Consider the following 23054-nt stretch of genomic DNA (forward strand, 5'->3'; position numbering starts at 1 on the left):
CCAATAAAAAAAATAAAATTTTAATAATAATAATAAAAATAGAGGTATGGTAGGAATTCTCTAACGTGCTGTGTAGAGACCTATACGTACAAATTGTTCCATTTGTACAAAGCTTCAGTGTTTCACAAGTCTTCAGTGGATCAAGTCCTTGTGCGAGTTCTTTTACTATTGTTGGTGCTATCAGTTCACACTACAGGAGTGGACAGAAAAACAACATAAAACAATTATGTTCTTTCAGATATGTTGATTTTAACAATAATTCCAGAATTTTGAAAACAAATGAGTCTAAATATTTTATATCGGGTTAGGATGTGGATATTTAGAATATTCCACGTTTACTTTCATAGACTTTTGAAGAGTTTTTGATAATACAAAACAGAATATATGTCTTTGAAAGGTAATTTTTAAACCTTGAAGAAGACTTGAAATTGTTGACAATTTGATTGAGCTTGTCCATTACAATGATATGCACCTTTTTTCGAAAACTAAAACATGATTCAAGAAAATTATTATATTTTCCAAAATCACCTTTTTTCATTGGATACTCCAAATAAATGAGTATTATATAACCAATAATAATTTCAAAATAATGTCAAGAATTCTTGTTTACAGTGATTTCCAGCTTGTACATGTTAATAATAATTGGAGGGCAATTTCAAAAACATTCCATAAAATGATGCACATACGGTTGCTTTAATTCCAGTTGGAAGTAAATTACAAAGAGAGTACACAGTGTTGTTTATTTTGTCCAAAGAAGCATTTTGTCCCAGTTCCTGATCTATTATATTAACAAGGAATTCGCAGAGTTCACATTTTGCATCCTGCAACAAAGAAGAAAAAAAGAAAAGAAATATAAGTAAGTACATTATTTGCATGAACCACACGGTTTCAAAAATAATCTCTTTTTACTCTCATTTAATCTCATTTTTCTTTTTTACCTCAACCCTTTTCTTTTCGGCGTTTTGTTCTTTGATTTTGACGACAGTGTTCTCCAAAATTTCATCAACAACTCCTTAAAAGTTGATAACATTTCACTTAAATTGCAAATATATAAAACACACTAGAAAACCAACAAAACTGTGTATCCTATGGTTGAACATATTTTATTGTAATTTTTAATTACAAAAGGGATTGAGCACAAGTTCTGAAAACTTATAACGTCCACTCCCTGCATGTAAATTATCGACTTGGATCTAAAAAATTGATACAAGGTCACTGTTGGAAATTTAAACAAAGCACTAATAAAGACCAAGGACACGAACAATATAAAATATCAAATTTTCGGGACACCCCGTCTCTTCTTCAAAACAAATAAAGATTAAAAAGTCCTAAAAACAAAGGAAATGGAATAATAATTAAAAAACAAAAAACAAAAACAACTAGCCTTACCACAAATCTATAGCATGTTAAACATTGCAATATTTGATCTTTTTCATTTGCATTGTAAAATTTTCCATTTGTATTGTATAATTTTTATTTGTATTCTATAATTTTCAATTTCTATCCTATAATTTTTCTATTTGAATTGTATAATTTTTTATTTGTATTCTATATTTTCCATTTGTATTGTAGAAAAAAATCATTTGAAATGTATAATTTTTTATTTGCATTCTATACTTTACATTTGAAATGTATAATTATCTATTTGTATTGCAAATTTTTTTTTACTTGTATTCGATAATTTTTTATTTGTATTGTATCCGAGGAATTATTTATCTGTTTCGTTAAGAAGGATTTCATTGGTCAAGTTTTAGCAATGTGTAATTGCGTGCATGTTATAGGATGGCAAAAAGAGGAGTCCAGTTTGTGTTCGGCACCCAAAACATCTCGCTTGTTTTTTGAACACTAATCTCTAGACATGTACTACAAAAAAAAAAGACTAAAACTTGACCAATGAAATCCTTCGTAAAGAAAATAACTAAAAATCCCTCGAATACAATGCAAGCGAAATATTATCGCATACAAATCAGAAAATCAGAAAGTATATACTGCAAATGGAAAATATAGAATACAAATAAAAAATTATACAATACAAATGGAAAATACAGAATACAAATAAATACAATACAAATGGAAAATTATAGAATACAAATGGAAAATTATACAATCCAAATAAAAAATTGACAATGCAAACGGCAAATTATACAATAGAAATGAAAAATTATACAATACAAATGTAAAATTATAGAATGCAAATAAAAATTATACAACACAAACGGAAAGGTATACAAATGGAAAAGATTGAATATTGCAACGTTTGGCATGCCAAACAAATATACTAGGCCTTTTACATTTTGCAATTTTACATGCTTAATTTGAATCTTGAAAACCAGTTGAAATGAAATAATTCAGGAATGTGAAATACCACCATTCTCTCTCTTTCTATTGTTTTTGAAATGTTTTATGTATATAATACCTGTAAAGCTTTGTGTACAGAGTTTTATATCTTTGCAAGCTGTTGCTGGGTCAAATCCCCCTTCAATCTTTTTAACTATTGTTGGTGCAATGAGGTCACACTGTTAAAGAAAGGAGAAGAAAATTACACGTTTCATATATTTCTTCAGGTCCTAAATAAAAAAAAATTCTTCAAAGAAACACAACAGTTTACTTAAATTATTATTCAGAAATAAAAATATAAAAAGAGGAATTAGTGAATATATTTCAGAAAAATAGTTATCTCATCTTCTCTGATTGATATATGGTTGAGAGTATAAGTTTTTTTTAGATATGAAAAAAAAAATCCTTCTTCAGAACTTACTGATGACTTTACGTCAGCCGGAAGTTGATCGCAAATGTAGTATACCGTGTTATTAATATTGCCAATGGTGGCATTCTTTGCAAGCATGTCGTCTAACAGGTTAATGAGAATCGTGCAGAGTTCACACTTAAGATCCTAAAAAAGCACATAATGCTACTCACTACTAACATGACGTCACGTGAAAACAACTGACAAATGGTGTATATTGTGTCGTTTATTGCTTTAGCGCTTCTGTTCATGGTGGCCTGTGTTTCTATAATTCCCATGAGTATTTCACAAATGTCACAAAATTTTCCTCCATCTCGTGGCTATTCGTTAAAAGAAACAGACCAAAATCTGATTCCATTAAGTTTGGATATTATATATTTATCGAAGGAATCAATTCTATTTTTCTCATTTCAACACTCACACCATATGTATTTATTCCAATTACAAATTCATAAACAGGGCTGGATGATAAAAGATTTTCAGCTTTACAAAGAAAGTCAATGATCTGATATAAATATGTATAAATCAACGTAGAATTTATACCATACCCCAACTTCATCAATTGCTCCATCCACTTGTGGAACTGGGACTTGTGTAAATTGATCCTCAGGTTTTGAAACTAAAATTATAATTTACCAGACATTTATTTACAATTTATCAAAGCGATTTTGATATGTGATTATTTAAACAATAGGTCCAAAGTTGATTCCACACAGCATTGAGATGCTTCCATATCAATATAATCAACATTGTCCCGCTGCTTTGGAGAAGAATTTTTTTTCTGTACATATTTGAAACACTGATTTCGGCTCAGCCCTATCCCAGGGATCATTGTAAAAAACACTTGTATCACTCAACTATCACTCAACTTAGCGATGTTTTGCTTATTCTAAATCATTTTAAAATATGATTTAGAATCGTCTTACCACTCTTGAAAAGATTTCTTCCTATATGCTCCATTGTAAACTCTGATATCCTATTGTAGCTTTAATCTACTCCCGAGGGCTCTGATCTATGAATATTAACCACCTGAGGATGCTTGCATATCAATCTGACTAATAATGACTTTGCTGTTCATGAGAGGAAAAATTTCATTTTCCCCCTATATATTCCTATGTATATCTTTTATCGCTTATTGTGGGCCCATACTACCTCCAGGGGCGACGGGATTTGAACCATTTTGAATCTACATTACGTGAGGATGCTTCCATATATAAAAATGAATAATCATGGATTTGTTTTTCTTGAGAGGAAGATTTTTGAAGAATTTTTCTACATATATTACCGGTCGCGGTTACCTTATGATAGAGCACTTGCTTCGTGATCGGAAGGTATTGGGTTCAATTCTCGTTTCCGGCGCCCCGTCAAACTTAATACGTTAACATAGCTATTTACTGTTCCTTCGTCAAGTGCCCAGCACTAGAAGTGAATGTCATGGATGTTTTGGGTGAGAACTAATAAACCGAGTTTCCATGTCAGGGTAGGCGTTGGAACGATAAAGAACCCTCGCTGCTCAATGGTCCTGATGCCGAGTAGGGGTCTAAACTCGAAGCCCATCATCTGTATATGGTGACGTCTCATATGACTGAACAATTCTCGCAAGGGACGTAAAACAACAATCAGTCAATCCTATATATATATTCTTACGTCAAACTTTGCTCTCCTATTGTGGAGCTACCCTACACACAGATGCCATAATTTGGACAAGCTGAATCTTCACTACCTGAGGATTATTCCTTATAAATAGGAGTTATCATAACTTTGCTGTTCTTGAGAAGAAGATTTTTCATGATTTTTCTTATATATTCCTAAAGTAAAACTTTGATCGCCTTTTTTGACCCCATCCTACCCCTGGGGGACATAATTTAAACAAACTCGAATCTACACTATGTAATGAAGTTTTCACTTAAGTCTCAATTTACTGGTCCAATGGTACTTGAGATTTTTAAATGGTGTCTTTCTCTCTCTCTCTCTCTCTCTGTCTCTTACTACTTCTTAATTATTTCCCCTTGAAAGAGGTCTTTGCCCCTCATCATGGCATTTGACTCCCCTTCACTCGAGGATTTTTTTGGCAATAATAGTTGAAATTAGCCCTGTTGTTCTTAAAAAGAAGTAGAAAATGTGAAAAGTTTACAAACGGACAGACAGGCGGACGGATAAAATTTGATCAAAACTTGAGCTAAAAAGAAAAAAAAAGGATAACATTTGATCCGAACTTGAGCTTTAAGCTCAGGTGAGCTAAAAAGAAAAATTCAATATTATATTAATGATGCATCCAGTGACTTACCATTACAAAGTTTAATAAACTTGCAAATTTCATCCCCAGTGAGTCCATCAATAATCGCCTGGACAAGTTTATCTTTGAATTCATCACACTATTGCAAAAAAAAAAAAAAAAAGAAAAAAAAAAAAAAAAAGAAAAAAAAATCAAAAAGTAAATAAATCTACTCTAGATCTTTTATCTAAAAAGTGATCTTTAATCAATAATATATGCTATAATAATTTTTTCATGTAATTGCTATTCGTGAAATTGAAGAAAAAAGCTAAAGCATTTTGACGTTTTTAGGGATGAAAACTTTACTTACAAAAGCTTTGATTTCTGGAGGCAGACTGTCACAAAACTTCGTCACAGCTTCTTCAACTTTTTCTTTTGTGTCGTTTGTAATTAAATAATTGTCCAATTCGTTTATCAATAGTTTGCAAATTTCACACTCCAACGGATTGGCCTGCGAAACATTATTTAAATTCTTGAAACTTTTATCTCCTCTAAATCATTGAATTAAGCTCATATTTGTTGGTTTTCTTTTTGTATTGCGTCAATATTTAGATTACTTTATGCATAGGATGGAGTCGTATTAAGAGATTCTGATTTTTAAACTCGAACACCGAATTCATCAGAGTAAAACCAAGCATATAATACTTTCAAATTTTTATTGGCAGAACAAAATTTAAAAATAATTTAGGCGTGGTTCAAATGTAATTGTGAAATAAAGACTTTATTAACCGGGATTATAACAAAATATATTAATTCATACCAACCTCGTCTTTGCGATTAAATTCAACTAGTTCTGAATCTAAAACAAATAGAATGAAATTTAAAGAAGTTCATTAGAAAAGCCACCAGAAAAAAGTTTGATTTGTGTTTCTCACGCGTGCTTGAATTAGACTGTCATTTAACCAGAGTATTTCTTTTCAAAAGTCTTGAGACAAGCAGTATGCATGAAAAATACCATAGCCTTCCCTCTCAGATTTTAAAACATATCAGGGAAAATGTGTTTGTCATAATTATTCAAAGGTCAAAGTCACAAAAATGCAATATTTGCAATTATCAAAAGTTTTTTTTTCATGACGTGAAAAAAAATCTGATTGAATAACACATCTCACGGTCCTCCATCAATATAGAATTTAGGATTCACATAATAACTACCTATTATATCCGCACATAGGCTCCCACCTTTGAGTTTGATATAGAAAATTGTATACATATATTACTAAAACATTGGTCTGTGTCTGTAGTGTGTCTTTGTTGTTAAATATAAGATCGCACCTGACAAATAACCTCTGAACAAATTTGACATTTTGGAACATAGTTCTTAACCCGTTTTAAATTGAAGTGATGACAGCAATGTTATATTCTGCATACTTTGATACAACAATTACATATTTTGACAAATTGCTCTTCTGATATTTTTAATATAAACGGACACCACACGGACGCCTCTTTCGTGCATAAAAGACGTGTCTTAGTAAATTATCATATGTATATGAACAAATGCATATTTTAGTATACTAGATATGTGATTGAAATTATAATGATGAAGGTGGTTCTAAATTGAAAGTACCGTCAGATGTCATTTCAAAAGAGGTTTCGTACAACAATGGAAAGAAAATATTATTGTATTCAATGGAATTTAAATTAAAAATTCATTTTATTTCAGCATATATGATAACATACAAACTGATTACTCAATTTTTACCAACTAAGAAGTATACCTACCTTGAGTGCAAAGCTTCAGATACACACATGTAGAGGCAGGATCAAATCCTGCTTCCAGGTGCTTAACGATACCAGGGGCCATAGAATTGCACTGCAAGATAATATAGGTGATGAAATCTTTCAGAAGATGCTTTTCCTATTTTGATATATAATTTAGAACATTTAATACTGTAAAAAAATACCAGTATCTTGAATGCAGAGGGAAGTTTATTGCAGACTTTGCTGACTGTTGTATTAATTGACTCGGACGATGCGTTTCGCTTAAGATACCAATCCACTTCAGTCACAATCAGCTTACAAACTTCACATATTGGGTCCTACATGAACATAGAGAACGCATAATTATAGATTATTGACTATACTTAAGAATAATTCAAATGAAATACAAGATGTGTTTGTGAAACACTGATGCCACTGTATGACAACTGGTGAAGGTAAATGTTTCTCAATTGCAAGTCAACCTCCAGGTCAAAAGATCAAAAATGTTGGTACCCTATGAAAGGTCTTGTCTTGAGAAATATACCTGTGAAATATGAAAGCCCTAACACCAACCGTTGAAAAGTTATGGCGAAGGTTAAAGTTTTTCAAAAAAAGTAAAACGTCAAGATCAAGGTCAAATGGTGCCCAAGGGAAAGTCTTGTCACAAGTGATACACATTTACTTGAAATATGAAAGCCCTAAAACCAAATGCTCAAATGTTATGACCAAGGTTAAAGTTTTTCTTAAAGTAGGTTGAACTCCAAGGTCAAAGGCAATGGTCAAAAATTGTTGTTATCCATAAGAAGGTCTAGTTACAAGGAATACACATGTGAAGTATGAAAGTCCTAGCACCAATTGTTCAAAGGGTACAACAAAGGTTAAAGTTTTTCAAAAGTAGGTCAAACTCCAAGATCAAGGTCAAAGAGTCAAAATTGTTTTTGTCCAAAGGAAGGTCTTGTCACAAGGAATACACATGTGAAGAATGAAAGCCCTAGCACCAACTGTTCAAAAGTTATGGCCAAGATTAAAGTTTTTCAAAAGTAGGTCAAACTCCAAGGTCAAGGACAAAAATTGTTGGTATCCATAAGAAGGTCTTTTCACAAGGAACACACAAGTGAAGTATGAAAGCCCTAAAGCCCTAGCACCAATTGTTCATCAGTTATGACCAAGGTTAAAGTTGTCAAAAGTAAGTCAAACTCCAAAGTCAAGTTCAAAGGGTGAAAATTGTTGGTATCCAAAGGAAGTTCTTGTCACAAGGATTACACATGTGATCAATGAAAGCCCTAGCACCCACTGTTCAAAAGTTATGACCAAGGTTAAAGTTTTCAAGTAGGTCAAACTCAAGGGTCAAGTTCTTTGTTTCCATAAGAAGGTCTTGTCACAAGGAATACACATGACACATGTGAAGTATAAAAGCCCTAGCTCCAAGTCTTCAAAAAGTTATGGCCAAGCTTAACATTTTTTAAAGTAGGTGAAACTCCAAGGTCAAGGTCAAAGGGTCAAAGTTGTTGGTATCCGAAGGTCTTGTCATGTGAAGTTTGAAAGCCATAGCACCAACTATTCAAAAGTCATAGCCAAGGTTTAAGTCTGATAAAATTTAGCAAAAATGGGTCAAACTCCAAGGTCAAGGTCAAAAGGTTAAATTTGATGGTACGCAAAGAAAGGTCTTGTCACAAGGATTACACATGTGAAATATGAAAGCCATAGCTCCAACCAACCAATAAAAAAAAGTTCTGGCAAGGTGTAAAGTTTTTGCGGACAAACAGACAGACTGACAGACGCACAGGACAAAAACTATATGTCCCCGAATCTTCGATTACGGGTGCATAATAAGTGCTTAATATTTTTCCATTGTTTGAGTTTTTACCTCTGTTGAGAACATAATACCATAATCATGCCAGAGTATAAATATAAATTGTGAAACCTTCGTATTTAGTCTGAACAAACAAAAAATTCTTCATAAAATAAAGATTGTAAAAATTGCATGTTCTTATATTGAAGTATGAACTTTTGTATCGTGATCTATAAGGTTCAGATGAAAATAAGATTTAACTCATTAATCAGTCCCTGTTTTTGCCCTGTTCACAGATCTGTGTTATTTATAGGTTTTTTTTTTTTTTTGTTTTTTTTTTTAGATCGATCACTGTTCGTTATCTTCAACTACTTAATCTTCAATAAATAATTCTACGAAAACAGCAAGAATTTATGCAAAAATAGTTTTTTTTGTCTATCTTTGTAATTAATCTCGTGAAATTATGCAAAACAGCAAAATATTTAAAAGATGTTTAAAGTATTAAAATTTCTTTCAGAAATGACAGAATACTGATAGGTCATGTAAAGCTTTAATCTTTTTTCCTCCTAGATAAACAGATAAGATTATATTCTATGTTATCACTAGGAGTCCCTCCATCATTACATATTTCTATACAATCTTTCTTTTCTTGGATCAAAATTTTATTTCAAAAGCAAGATCCTTAAAATAAATTCGAATTTTCAGTGTATAAAAATAAATAAAAATCGAGTTTAAATTCAAGGATAACACCTTTGCTTGCATATTCTTTTGTCTCTTATTTTTATGCCCCCGTCATCGAAAATTCGGGGTTATATAGGTTTGCCCTGTCCGTCCGTCTGTCTTGCTGTCTGTGTGTTTGTCCGCAAAATCTGTAACATTGCCCATAACTTTTGATTGGTTGGAACTATGGCTTTCATATTTCACATGTGTATTCCTTGTGCCAAGACCTTTCTTTGGGTACCATCATATTTGACCTCTTGACCTTGGAGTTTGAAACACACTTTTGCAAAAATTTAGTCAACTTTAACCTTGGCCATAACTTTTGAACAGTTGGTGCTAGGGCTTTTATATTTTGCATGTGCATTTCTTATAACAAGGTCTTCCACTGCATACCATTAATTTTGACCCTTTTACCTTGAGTAAGAGTTCAACCCACTTTTAGAAAAACATTAAACTTGACCATAACTGTTGAATGGTTGGCGCTTGGGCTTTCATATTTATCAGGTACATCCATTGACACAAGTCCTTTCTTTGGGTAAAAACATTGTTGATCTCTTGACTTTGGCGTTTGAATTGCAATTAAAAAACTTTAACCTTCGCCATAAGCTGACACATGGGGGCATCAGTGTTTCACAAACACATCTTGGTCTCTTCATTGAATTGCATATTATATATTTTTTTTGAAATTTGAGCTCATTTTGCATCGGGATACTTTAATTTCCATTCATTGTCATTATATTTTTTCGCTATATATAACTGTACACAAAAATACAATGGGAATGGAGTGTAATTAGAGAATATCGGTGTAAAATATGCTCAATTTTCAAAAATAAAATTTTAATATGCAATTTATGAAGGAAAAGATAAAAAAGAAAAGGAAAGTTTATAGCGAGATTTACCTCTGTTGGTCGATGTGTCTTTAATTTGTTGTTCTTTTCTGTTGATACCGAGTCTAAAATTGTAATAGTTAAAGGTTTAAAGTATAAAGTCCATAAGTTACTTAAGTTTAAAATTACTTTAACTAACAAGGAATCTCCTAAACTTTATCATGCACCTGAACAAAAGAAATCAAAATATACATTTTTGATATAATGTTTGATCTTCGAACCTTATATACAGAAAATAGATAGATAGAAATGTACTTCAAACAAAAAAGAGCATACCTTCTCTTTTGTGGAAAATAAGCTTTTGGTGTCCTCATTAATTTAAGCAAGAAGTGGGAATTTAATATTGAAGCATTTAAAAAAAATTGATTTTAAGTAAATTTTCTTTAATTAAAAACACAATTTGCAAGGTGGCCAGCACTGTCCTGATTCAACAAAAATGTTTTGGAATTCTTAAAAATTTAATCACACAGGTGGCCATAGCAAATGCTTATTGGTAACTTATTGTCCAATGAAAAAAGTGAGAGAAAGTCTTTTAATCAAATTAGTCATAAAACAAATTAATATTGTTTAACACTTTTGACATTGAAAACAACAAAAATTGAGTGTTATAAACAGTTTTTATAATGTAATGAGTTATTCCATTTTCACTTTCGGCTGTTGAATTAATCATTTTCCCCTTTGACTGGAATAATGTAATAATAATCATAAATGTCATTGTCTCCCTCCATTGAGATTTAGCATTTACTTATGAATTATCTTTGTTATTTAATAACACGCGTTATTTGTAAAATTAAGTATACTACCTCCAAGCTCACCTCCTTGGGAGCACAATTTAATGTCATCACAGACTTTCTTTGGATCGACACCAGAGACTATTAATTCTATAATCTGTGGAGCATAGGCATCGCACTAAAAAAATAATATATTTTTTTTTTAGCTTATTGAAACTACCTTTATGTACAATTATGAAACACGCTTCTTTGAAGGGTCTATAAAAATGAATGTGAAATAGAACACAAGAGATTTCAACATATTCTACTCGACATAAGTAAAATTCAAGCAGTCATTAAAACATTGAGTGTTAAACGGAAATAAAATATTGTAACGTTTTAAATGATATCGTTTCATTCTTCAACGAGTCTATGGATATTGAAATACGAATATCAAGTATCGATGTCTTATTTCAAGTAATGTTAAAACCGTTCCAAATACAATGTATATCGATTTGTCTTTGTGTTGCATATTTATTGATTATTTCTTATCAATCATTCTATGTGTGATTATAAAAAATGGATACGAAACAAAATTAAAATACCATGGATACATTATATTTATACAATACACTAAAAATACAATGGACAATTTTTCTCCATACTTGTACACATACAAAACATGGAAATATTATTAAAAGAGAGTGCTGTACCCCCCCCCCCCCCCAAAAAAAAACAATCTGAAATGTACTCACAAATTTCTTGAAAGCATCTGGCAGAGCGTTGCAGAGGTTGTGAACAGTTTTTATGACGATTTCCTGAGATTTGTTTCCTTGCAGGAGATTGTCGAATTCTGTGACCAACAGTTTGCAAATTTCACATTCTATTTGGTTTGCCTAGGTTTTCAAAATGAAACTGGTTCAATGTTTATCACTCTAAAATAGTACTTTGTTACTTTCTTTGTATCAGCATGTTCAAATACATTATTTGTCGAAAATACAAATCAATATTGCTTTGACTCGAAAACAGCAACTAGTAATCAGTAACTAGTTTAACGTTACATTTTAATAGGAAAATGTATAAGATTGTCTGTATGCGAATGTATACATTGTTGTTTGAAATCTAAAATAAGCAACTTTGCATTTTTTAGTTTTCAAACATCAAAGCGGGCAAAGCGTTTTATAAAATTGAAAATAAATTATTTTCTTTATCTAAAACGATCTTGAATACTTGTTCCAGTGTTAGTTCACCGAGGACTTCAGATATCTTTCTTTCTATAGATTCTGTTGGTTTTGGACAGACGTCTAGTTGAATGCATATACTCTCTGGATCCTGAAAATATACTGACAGATTTTAGAATACATTGTCGTCATTGTCTATCCTAGGTCGATTCGTTTTCTTTTTTTATTTAAAATCTTTGTAGTTTATAAGGTTATCAATTACCATTTATATTGCGGAAATGATATAATGTAACATGGAGAAATATTTAAACGTTGGCTTTTTGCATATCTTATGTAGTCTTCTGCATGCACACTTTAGTTTATGTATCTCTGTCATTTTCCACCTCCGTATAAGCGTTATAATACCGGAGTATATACAGAAAGTATAGATAAATTAAAAAGAAACATACCAGTCTTTGTGATAGTGAATTGAATATGTCTGGGGCCTTTGATCTGACAAATCCTAGGCAGTCATCCACGTGAGATGTGAGTCTGCTGCAGATATCCTCTAGTCTCTCTTCAACTGTAAACTTAATTCAGAGGAGACATTTTTGTATAGGTAGCTATTTTAAAAGACGTTTATTCCTAAATACATATTAAAATTTTGATTCAAACTTATTCCCTAAGATTTAAGTTCAATAAAAATTTGATATTTGTTCTTATATATGTGTTTTTTCAATGTAATTATCTCCCAGTTATAAAAAAAAAGTTTTTAGAATTTCAGATATTGTCCCATTTAATTAATCTGGCACGCATTTAAACATACCAAGAACATATCCTGCTTTTTCATCCAATCAGCAATTGCTAAATATTCTATTCATTAGTGTTCATATAACATAATCCGTTTTTTCATCCAATCACAACAATCGCTATATTTTATTGTATAATTCATTAAATGATTGGAATTTCCTATTTTCACAATATTGAGAGATGATTATTCTAATATCTAATGCATAAATTTCAACCTACCTTTGTGGCGTTATTGTGTAATTCATTAAATGGTTGGAATTTCCTTTCATAGTATTGAGAGATAAATATTCTAATATCTAGAATGCATAAATTTCAACCTACCTGTGTGGCGTTTTCCGCAACGAGTTTCTGGAGATCATGAACAGCCACGTGACATATCTCACAGGTGATCAGGTCAGCACGAATGTTTGGTGCAGCTGTAGGCAAAATAATGTTAGTTTCAGATTTCTAATTTAATCTTTTACTCAGTTCATGTCCATCTTTCGTATGAAATGGTCAAAATCCAGATTTGATCGCTCACCGCTAAACGACAATGTGTTTGCAGAGCACATGTCTAAATATGGAGGTATCCAACTGCAATTCATTGCGTCTTAATATGAAAATTTTTAAAAACTTTAACCTTGGTTATTACTTTTGAACGGTTGGTGCTAGGGCTTTCATTTTTAATATGTCTATATCTTTTGACAAGACCGTCCTTTGGATACCAATCGCTTTGACCCTTTGACCTTGACCTTGGATTTTTACCTACTTTCGAAAAACTTTAACCTTGGCCATGCCTTTTAAACATTTGGTGCAATGGCTTTCATACTTCACATGTGCATTCCACGGGACAAGACTAACAATTTTGGCATTGGCCTTGACCTTGAAGTTTGACCTACTTTTAAAAACTTTAACCTTGGCCATAACATGTCAACGTTTGGATCTAGGGCTTTCACATTTCACGAACATGTGTATCACTTTTGACAAGACCTTCCTTTGGGACCCAAGGTGTTTAAAAAATCAACACAAAAATTGTCCTCTCGTGTAAAACCCTTTCAGGTACCCAACAACGAAACCCAATAATGTTTTGGACACTAAGTACCCAATGTATGTTTTAATGTGTGTCCGTCTGTTTGTCCGCAAAAACTTTAACATTGCACATAACATTTGATTGGTTGGAGCTATGGCTTTCATATTTCACATGTATATACCTTGTGACAAGACCTTTGTTTGGATACCATTATATTTGACCTTTTGACCTTGACCTTTGAGTTTGATCCAGTTTTGCAAAATTTTACCGAACTTTAACCTTGACCATAACTTTTGAACGGTTGGTGCTAGGGCTTTCATACTTCATACGTGTAATTCGCGTGACAAGACCTTTCTTTGGATACCAACAACTTTAACCCTTTTACCTTGACCTAGGAGTTTGACCTAATTTTGTAAACTTTACCCTTTGCCATAACTTTTGAACGGTTTGTGTTAGGGCTTCATACTTCACATATGTCATCCTTGTGAAAATACCTTTTTTTTAATACCAACAACTTTGATCCTCTGACCTTGACATTGGAGTTTGACCTACTTTTGGAAAACCAACCTTGGCTATAACTTTTGAATGGTTGGTGCTATGGCTTCATACTTCATATGTGTAATTCGCATGACATGATCTTCCTTTGGATACCAAAAACTTTGACCCTTTGACCTTGACCTTGGAGTTTGACCTACTTTCGGAAAACTTTAACCTTGGCCATAACTTTTGAACAGTTGGTGCTAGGGCTTTCATACTTCAAATAGGTTATCCTTGTGACAAGACCTTTCTTTGGATACCAACAATTTTGACGCTCTGTCCTTGACCTTGGAGTTTGACCTACTTTTGGAAAACTTTAACCTTGGTTATTACTTTTGAACGGTTGGAGCTAGGGCTTTCATACTTCGCATATCTATTTCTTGTGACAAGGCCTTCCTTTGGATACAGACAACTTTGACCCTCTGACCTTGACCTTGGAGTTTGACCTACTTTTGAAAAGCTTTAACCTTGGTCATAACTTTTGAACGATATGTGCTACGGCTTTCATATTTCACAAGTATATTTCTTGTGACAAGACCTTTCCTTGGGCACCATTAATTTTGACCATTTGACTTTTACCTTGATGTTTGACTTACTTTTGAAAAACTTTAACCTTTTCCATATCTATTGTATGGTTGCTGCGAGGGTTTTCATATCTCACAGGTATATACCTCGAGACAAGACCTTGCTTTGGGTACCAACATATTTAATTTGCATTTGAGAAAGTTTAACCTTTTCTATAAGTTGCCATACGGGGCGTCAGTGTTTCACAAACACATCTTGTTTTCTTTTAAAATGTGTTCTTCCTTTGTGCTTCCTCTTTTTCGTAATGCAGATTTTCTATTTTGATTTAAAAAAAAAAGGCTTTGGATATTCAATCAGTTCATGTTTACATTTTGTTATTCAGATGCACTGCTTAAGGCATCGAGAAATGAACGTTGTACCTATAACTTCATAAGATAAAGTTAAAATGATAATTATCCCTTACAATATATGATCAACTTTTCTTTACACAAAGCAAATGTGTTAATACTCGAAAAATTAAAAATTATAATAAAATGCTACCGAACTTAAAGTTAAAATGAATCAAATGAATTTGTTGGCATTCTTAAAAATGAATTTTAACTAATTTTAACTATTAAAACATTAAAGAACTGGATTTTTTCTATTTATCATCACATTCTGATTGAATAGATTTATAATTATGCACTAAACAAAAACAATGAGCTTTTCATCCTTTGTATCTTAGGACTAATTTGCAATGTATCAATTCTGTTTTCGGAAATTGGCTTACTTATAGAACTACGGCTTCATACATACGTGACCTTTTTTTTAAGACCTTGTAACGGTTTTTCTTAATAGAGATTGTTTTGGTTTTGTCATTCCAATAGCACTAATGGTCCATTCAATTGTTGTTTAAATATATTTTTGTCACCCATTACAACGATGCACTCATGGATTTACCTCGTACATGTATATGTTTTGGCTTATAACTTTTTATTTGAATAGTAAAATAGTTTAAAATGTAAATATTTTGTTGTTAATGGACTTATTTAAACATTTAAGAGCATAATACATGTACTTATCAAATTAAAGCAAGGTAAAGGATCAGCCATTAACTACCATTTTTAAATTATTGGTTTCAGCCTATCATTTATTAAAATATTTATTAAAGTGATAATTACATGTGAATTGAAACATAGATCCTCTATTTCTATTACAAACTTATTCATTTTCAATACACTATCTAATGAAAATAACAGTAATGTGTTCAATATTAGCAAGGTATATATGTAAAAGAGTAGATACCTGTTACAGATGCAAGGACACAATATGCAATTATTTCCCTCAGCATTTTTCGTTGCAACAGTTCCTTTTGACAATGATATACCAACACTCTAATTCTGTTAAATGAATTATCTGATAGATGAGCGCATGTTTGATCATATGAGTAACCCCCTTGATAACCATATAGTATCGGGTACAGTGACCAGACCATTGTGATAATCTCGTATAGATACGCAATATCGGAAAGAAGAAAGGTGTGGATTTTATCAGCAAATTCAGGAGCGAAGATCAAATTATTTAATTTTACCTATATAACAAAATCAACGGCACTTCTAAAATCTTCAGTTCACTCTGCCTTCATACAATGATACTGTATGGTTGCATTCTGTTTTAGTTTTATTATATCTTTTTGTTTGCTTTTCACGACCTACATCTTCAGTTTGAACTCAAGATATAACATCTAGATAACAGCATTGATCTTGAGCCGGGTATTATCCATGACCTGTAATTACATGGATAATACCTTTGAACTCGGCTAAGAACAAGAGACTGACTAAAAATTGCTAACTCATCATTTCTCAAAATGAGATTTTTTAAAAAAAAATTTAAATTTGCCTCCTATGTAGCATTTTCTTCAGAGTAAAATTTTTAATTTACAAGCTATTTATATGCCTTTTCATTGGAGCGGAACGTAGGTTATGAAGGTTAAAATATTGAAAAAATGTCTATCTTACATATTCTGTAGACAACTAGAGGATTATATTGGATCAGGAAGCTGGACACTGTATTCCCATATGGTTGCAAGGACCTCAATAATGTGGGAAAGTTTTGAAGCCCACAATGTACCAATGTGAATGTGGCGAGACTTTTTTTTAACAATACACAAAGACCTATATTGGCATAGTCATACACTCATGCATTCATGGAGCTTATGGTTCAGCACGAAACATTGAATGTACGATAGTGATGAGGCTTTTACACACCTGCAGGAGCGGATCCCGAGATTTTCAAATTTATAAAAAGATGGAAATTAAATTGAAATAATTCTAACTATCAATGAATGAAATAATTCATATGCAAGTAATACATTCACAAGAAAACACGAAATGCTAATGAATACGGCTGACAATCACTACTTTTCAAAGATAAAAATTCTAAATAAAATAATTATAAATTCTATAGACAAAACAAGAGGAAAATGAATACTGGGAAAATGTCGGATCACATCAGCGGAACTGAAGTTTATTCATAAAATTCTTAAGATCTTCTCTGTCAGTTGAAATTTTTAAATGTGCGTTTCTACCTCGCTATCTCGAGGAAAGGGGGGGGGGTCTTGAAAATAGACATGTTAATTAGCTATCATTTTGTAGAATTATTAAGTCTTAGCATTTTGAGAACTTTGTGATGAAGGGTTGCTTATGATATGAAGGTGACGGTCATTTTATTTTATTTAAAATCCAAGACATAAAGCAAAACTTGCAATTAGAGAAAGATATATATATAGAGAGAGAAAGGGGGGGGGTGAAAACTGTGATTTGGTCTTCTAAATTTGAAATGAAGGAAATAAAAATGCGCCCGCCAAATATATACTATATACTACTCTTTTTATTCAATAGAAATTCGTTTCTACGGCAAAACGAAGTCGCCGTCAACAGAGAACTTTTTTCTGTACACTTCGTACTATGTGTATTACTCCAGTCTACTCCCCGTAAACTACATACATGAAAATAAAATGAATAATTTTTAGTGTTTAAAAAACGTTGGTCCTACGTTTTTTGGGAAATGATAAGATATTTTATTTCTTCTTAATCATATCAAAAAACTAGTAATATATAAAAGCTTCATAGATGTACCTATATGTACTCTAGAAATATTACAGGAAAAAGAAATTCGGAAAACAAAGAAATTGAATAATTTATGGATTTAAAAAGATCAAACATAAACGTATATACAAGGTTTTTTGGCTGCTCGTACGAAGAAAATGCAGTTATGATTTTTTTTCAGTTTTTAAAATAGACATCGACACATAGAAATATATCCGCATAACTATAGGTGTTGACCTTTATTTCTGTGAAGTTTCATTAAGATTTTCTAAGCCTTCAACGAGAACGCTCCAAAACAGAAATAGGGTGACTAAAAAAAAATTCGTCGTCCCGGCTTCCTTCCGCTGACCATCAATTCCATTTTATGCAGAAACCACTTTGATACATTGAAAGGATTAAACCAATAAAGTTTTGAAAAGTTTGCTTTGTTAGTTACTGAGAAAAATGATAATTTAGACAATTAACCTTTTTCCTGTTTCCATGGCAACAATGGGCATTTAGAAATTTTTGAATGTTGACTGAACAAATAGAATGTCTAATAATAATTTCTGTAAATTTTTATCACAATTGTCCAAGCCACCTCGGAAAACATCTGTGTGTGTATTCACCTTTTTCTGTTTATTTCATTCCTATGGCAACTGTTTGTAAAAGATTCTAATTTTTAAAATAGAAAATACTTTGACAGAATGTAAGGAACAATCCGCACAAGTTTCAAAATAACTGCCTGAGCAGTTTGTGAGAAAATCAAAGTTTAGCAATTTTTACTTTTCTTCTGTTTCCATGGCAACGATGGGTGGATTGAAAATTCTAAATGCGATTTGCAAAACTACAATTACTGGTTATCATTTCTATGAAGATTCATTACGATTGTTTAAGATATCTGTGAGAACACTTCTGGACAAAATTCTTCACTTTTCGTACGTTTCCATGGCAACGGTAGCCATGTTGAAACTGAAAAATATTTTCCACACAAATACAGTTGGTTATCATCTTTTATGGAAAGTTTCAGCAACATTGCCCCAGCCATCTGCGAGAAAGCCCGTGAACAATGTTTTCATGCGTACAAAAGCAATATGTCCCCCGACTTCGTTCGGGGTGACATAATAAAGAATTTATTCAATTTTGAAAACAATAATTTAGAATAAAGAAAAGAAAATAAGAACATATAAAAAGAATTGTGATACCCCTCCATAGTATCTCATTATCAAAATTCGACAAACGTATAAAATTCACATTGGTAGACTTGTGAATTGTCTTTGTGTTTTATTCAGAGCTGTAGATTCCGGAAAACAAATTGATTCGCTTCAATAATAATTTCAATAATACACACATTCATAGTATAAGCTCAAAGTCAACACAGTTATATGTTTGGAACTACATGCTAGGATGTCGGAATTAAACTGATTGCAAGTTTGGATTTACAAGCTTACAAGTCTGGATTTTTGAACACGATTACCCTCCATATGATCTAGAAACTTAACTATGGAACTGATGAACAGCAAGGAACTCGTGATCTAGAAACTGTTACTTACATGTATCATGTGACCCACAGAGGGTATATATTCGTCTGCAATCAGTCAGAAACGTTCTTTTAATGTCCAAGGCAGCAGAAGAGGAAATCATTACAGGTTAGTTTCGTCAGATGGATTGCCTAATATTGGAGGTTTGCCACAGTTGCAATACCTAACATAGGAGGCTTGCCACATTTCAGTGTTAGGATAATTATTGTGGAGACTGACCACAGTTATAGTAGCTAGTATTTTAGAGGTTGACCTCCTGGAGGTTCGCTTTTCTCTTTGTTGTTCTTTCTAGATTAGGGAAGGTGCAAGACTTCAGAGGTACCGTAAGTAGTTAACTGTCCGTCCTGAATATGGCATTAACACAGTAACCACTGCTTCTGGAGTTCAACCACCTTTATTAGGCTGAACTGGCCTCTAAGATAGACGTTATTGCCTGAATAAGGCATGCTTCTATCTAGAGGTACATGTATATAAATTAATAAATTAGTGTGATTTTACCTTAAGTAAAGGAAGGGTCTTATTATATATATTTGCAGACCAATAGTTATGCAGTCAAACCATTTTAGAGAGGAACACTTTATTAATACAATCATTTTGTTCCATTATTTAGTAGAGGAAAATTATTATTTATTGAATTAATCCAAATCCCCAGATCCTGGAATCAAGCGGGTACGAACCACCATGACACGTTACAGCTACCATAGAAAAATATTTGGTCTATGTATTGAATATTCATATAAAATGATGTTTATTCAAGTTTCTACGAATGAATTTCGACAAGAATTTCGTTTGAAATCTTATGTTGATAATTTAAGTTATCATTTTCAAGACTTACTTAAGGAAGCTCTAAACACTGCACACCGAAGAGTTTTACTTGTAGGGTAGTTTTATGCAGTTCGAGTGATCTACCCTTAGAAGTAAGATAGAAAAATAGTTATTTTCAGTTAATTGCACAATTTGTAATAGATTTAAATATTCTTACATGTAACATTATATTAGACCAAAAATAAGGAATTGAATTCATTATTTTCATTAATTTTCCCAATGTGATTTCTGATCACGAATAGTCCACTGTCTTTGAACATTTTTCCTGCAGAAATAAGGCAGATATCTTATGCTGAAAATGAACTAATTAATCTCAATATGTACATCTTTTATGTGATATATATTTCTCCAAGTCCAAAAAGCACTTTTTATTAGTGTTTAGAGCTTCCTTAAAAGTACTTAAATTTATCGTCATTACTTCACTCACATTTTGATAATTCGGATTAATAAAAAAAAATCATTTCAGTCCATTCTGAAATAACTCGTGCTAATTGTAACGGGAACCTTTAAAGATGATCCCAAAGGGACCCCCTGCCTTGTAGTGCCCCACTACTTGCAAGCCTCATTAAATTAGGCAATACACGTGTTTCATAACCGTATGAGTAGAAGACAATCAGATTTGAGCACATGTGAATGCACATGTTTCTGGATTTCTTAGATATATTTCGTGTTTCACAATATATCCTATGCGCGAAATATCAAAGAATTTACTTGCAAGAAATAAAGAAAAACATCCTTTAATTATAAGCCTATCAGAATTCAGCACATGAATATATTTGAATTCAAATTTCATAGTACCATAATGTACACATTATACTTTTCTATACTTCTCTTTTTGACTTGTTTTGTTGAAAACTAAGAAAGTTATAGCCATTTAAAGTTTCAGCCAATCAAATTGTAGTGTACATTACTGTGCACTTTTAAGAATTTTTTTAAATGAAATATGATGATAACGAACAGTATTCAATCTCGAAAGTCCAATGAAACGATACAAATTTGGAGCACAGCAAACACGGACCTCAAAATTTAGAGGTTGGATCAGGTGCCATGGAGGAGTGAGCATCCCCTGCCGACCGGTCACACCCGCCGTGTGCTCCTTGTCATGGTCGAGAAAAAAACCCGGAAAAATCCGTAGACATTTCAGTGTATAAATAATGGCCTAACAATTAGTATGAAAAACATCAGTCACATTGTAGAACCTTTTATTATATATATCTTAATTGTAAATTTCAAAGCATTTTGTCAAAAAACAAGGAAGTTATTGAGAATCTCCTGTCAGCCAATTAGTGCAAAGCATACGTGCATGCACGTGTTTTCATGCTAATTCAGCCATATCATCTTGTCTACACTTATAATATATGTTAATGTACTGATTTTAAAGGCATTTCATCAAACAACATGAAACCGGTCACGGTAGCCTAGTGGTAGAGTGTTCGCTTCGTGATTGAGAGTCCCGGTTTCGCCGCGCCGCGTCAAACCTAAGACCTAAACAAAGTTATTGACTGTTCCTTCGCCAAGCGCCCGGCAATAAAAGTGAAAGTTGCGGGTATTTCACCGGTCCCGTTGGCACGCTAAAGAACCCTCACTGCTTAATGGCCCTGAGCGTCGAGTAGAGGTCCTTCACCGGCATACGATGACATCTCTGTATGAGTGAAAAATTCTCGATGGGACGTTAAACAACGTACAATCAATCTAACCACATGAACGATAAAGCTATTTTAACTATATCAGTCACTTCACGCATCGCACGCGCACTCATGTGCATGCATTTGCGGGCAATATGACCTTCATTCCGGATATCTACGTAATATGCTTGTCCCTAAAAAGATAGCATCTCAATCGGATGAGTTGTTTCCGAGAATACTCGCGGACAAAAAAGTATCGAAGAGGAAATTGGAAAAAGAAAGTAACAATACGTTCCCAAACTTTGTCAGGGGAACATAATTAACAATGAAAAACAATATTCAGTAATATTACAAAATTTCATATTCTTCCTTTCGTTAATTTATAAGATTCATAGGTAAAAGAATAACAAGTGGATCTCTTAGTCGTTGATTTTAATTCCTATATATTATGCAACATAATACACATGAACCGCACTTTTTATCCATTGTATGATAAATACAGTTGGTCATATTGTAAATATCTGGTAATAACGAGTACAAAACATACATTTCCAAATTAACAAATAAACCATGAAAGATAACATCCATGAATAGGTCACAACTAAATCGCTGGAAAACATTAACAAAGATTTGGGTTTACAAATACAAAATAATTTATCACTAATTACTTTGTCGGAAATGCCTCTCCATTCAGCAGTTATAAACCCGAACACTGGCAAAAATTACCTTCATTAAAGATAGGTAAAGATAGTTAATGAACGATTAATTTTATAGTCATTTGATGCAAGTGACAATGTTAAAAATCTAAAAGACATAAATGATACTTTTTTAAAAGTATGCATAACCAGAAATGAGTAATGTTCATATCGCTCAGTAAGAGATTGTCACGTTAGTTTCTGGTAAACCCAGTGAAATAAAATACAACGTTAACGTTTGTTATAAATTAATGTGAGGCTGTTATTGTTTTCGTACAGCCTTAAAATATTAAAAATTAACTGTTTTCCTCAAGGTTTAGCAAGGCGCCATTATATCTAAGTATATAGATACGCTTCCCTTATTCATGACTAATTAGAAAAAAAGATGTACAAAGAATCTACATAAGAATATACCGTTTTTCTACACCTAC

The 23054-nt window shown here is 32.4% G+C and overlaps 1 protein-coding gene across 1 annotated transcript in view; it reads right to left on the reverse strand.

The window, feature by feature from the left end:
* Positions 1-16202, reverse strand: part of LOC133203893 (uncharacterized) — a 34529-nt gene extending 18327 nt beyond the window's left edge. The window contains exons 1-18 of the mRNA XM_061339694.1: positions 16157-16202; positions 13123-13217; positions 12462-12581; positions 12062-12163; positions 11587-11727; positions 10922-11030; positions 10134-10171; positions 6926-7060; positions 6744-6834; positions 5786-5820; positions 5332-5472; positions 5034-5121; positions 3295-3365; positions 2920-3066; positions 2417-2516; positions 939-1012; positions 687-821; positions 91-190 (exon numbers count right to left, since the gene is read on the reverse strand). Of these exons, the coding sequence (XP_061195678.1) occupies positions 91-190; positions 687-821; positions 939-1012; positions 2417-2516; positions 2920-3066; positions 3295-3365; positions 5034-5121; positions 5332-5472; positions 5786-5820; positions 6744-6834; positions 6926-7060; positions 10134-10171; positions 10922-11030; positions 11587-11727; positions 12062-12163; positions 12462-12581; positions 13123-13217; positions 16157-16202 (1768 nt within the window). The remainder of the gene's footprint in view (positions 1-90; positions 191-686; positions 822-938; positions 1013-2416; positions 2517-2919; positions 3067-3294; positions 3366-5033; positions 5122-5331; positions 5473-5785; positions 5821-6743; positions 6835-6925; positions 7061-10133; positions 10172-10921; positions 11031-11586; positions 11728-12061; positions 12164-12461; positions 12582-13122; positions 13218-16156) is intronic.
* Positions 16203-23054: the final 6852 nt, after the last annotated feature.

The sequence above is a fragment of the Saccostrea echinata genome, unplaced genomic scaffold (genome assembly GCF_033153115.1).
Source record: "Saccostrea echinata isolate AGI-Se365-2 ecotype Australia unplaced genomic scaffold, CSIRO_AGI_Sech_v1 ptg000002l, whole genome shotgun sequence".
Taxonomy (NCBI): domain Eukaryota; kingdom Metazoa; phylum Mollusca; class Bivalvia; order Ostreida; family Ostreidae; genus Saccostrea; species Saccostrea echinata.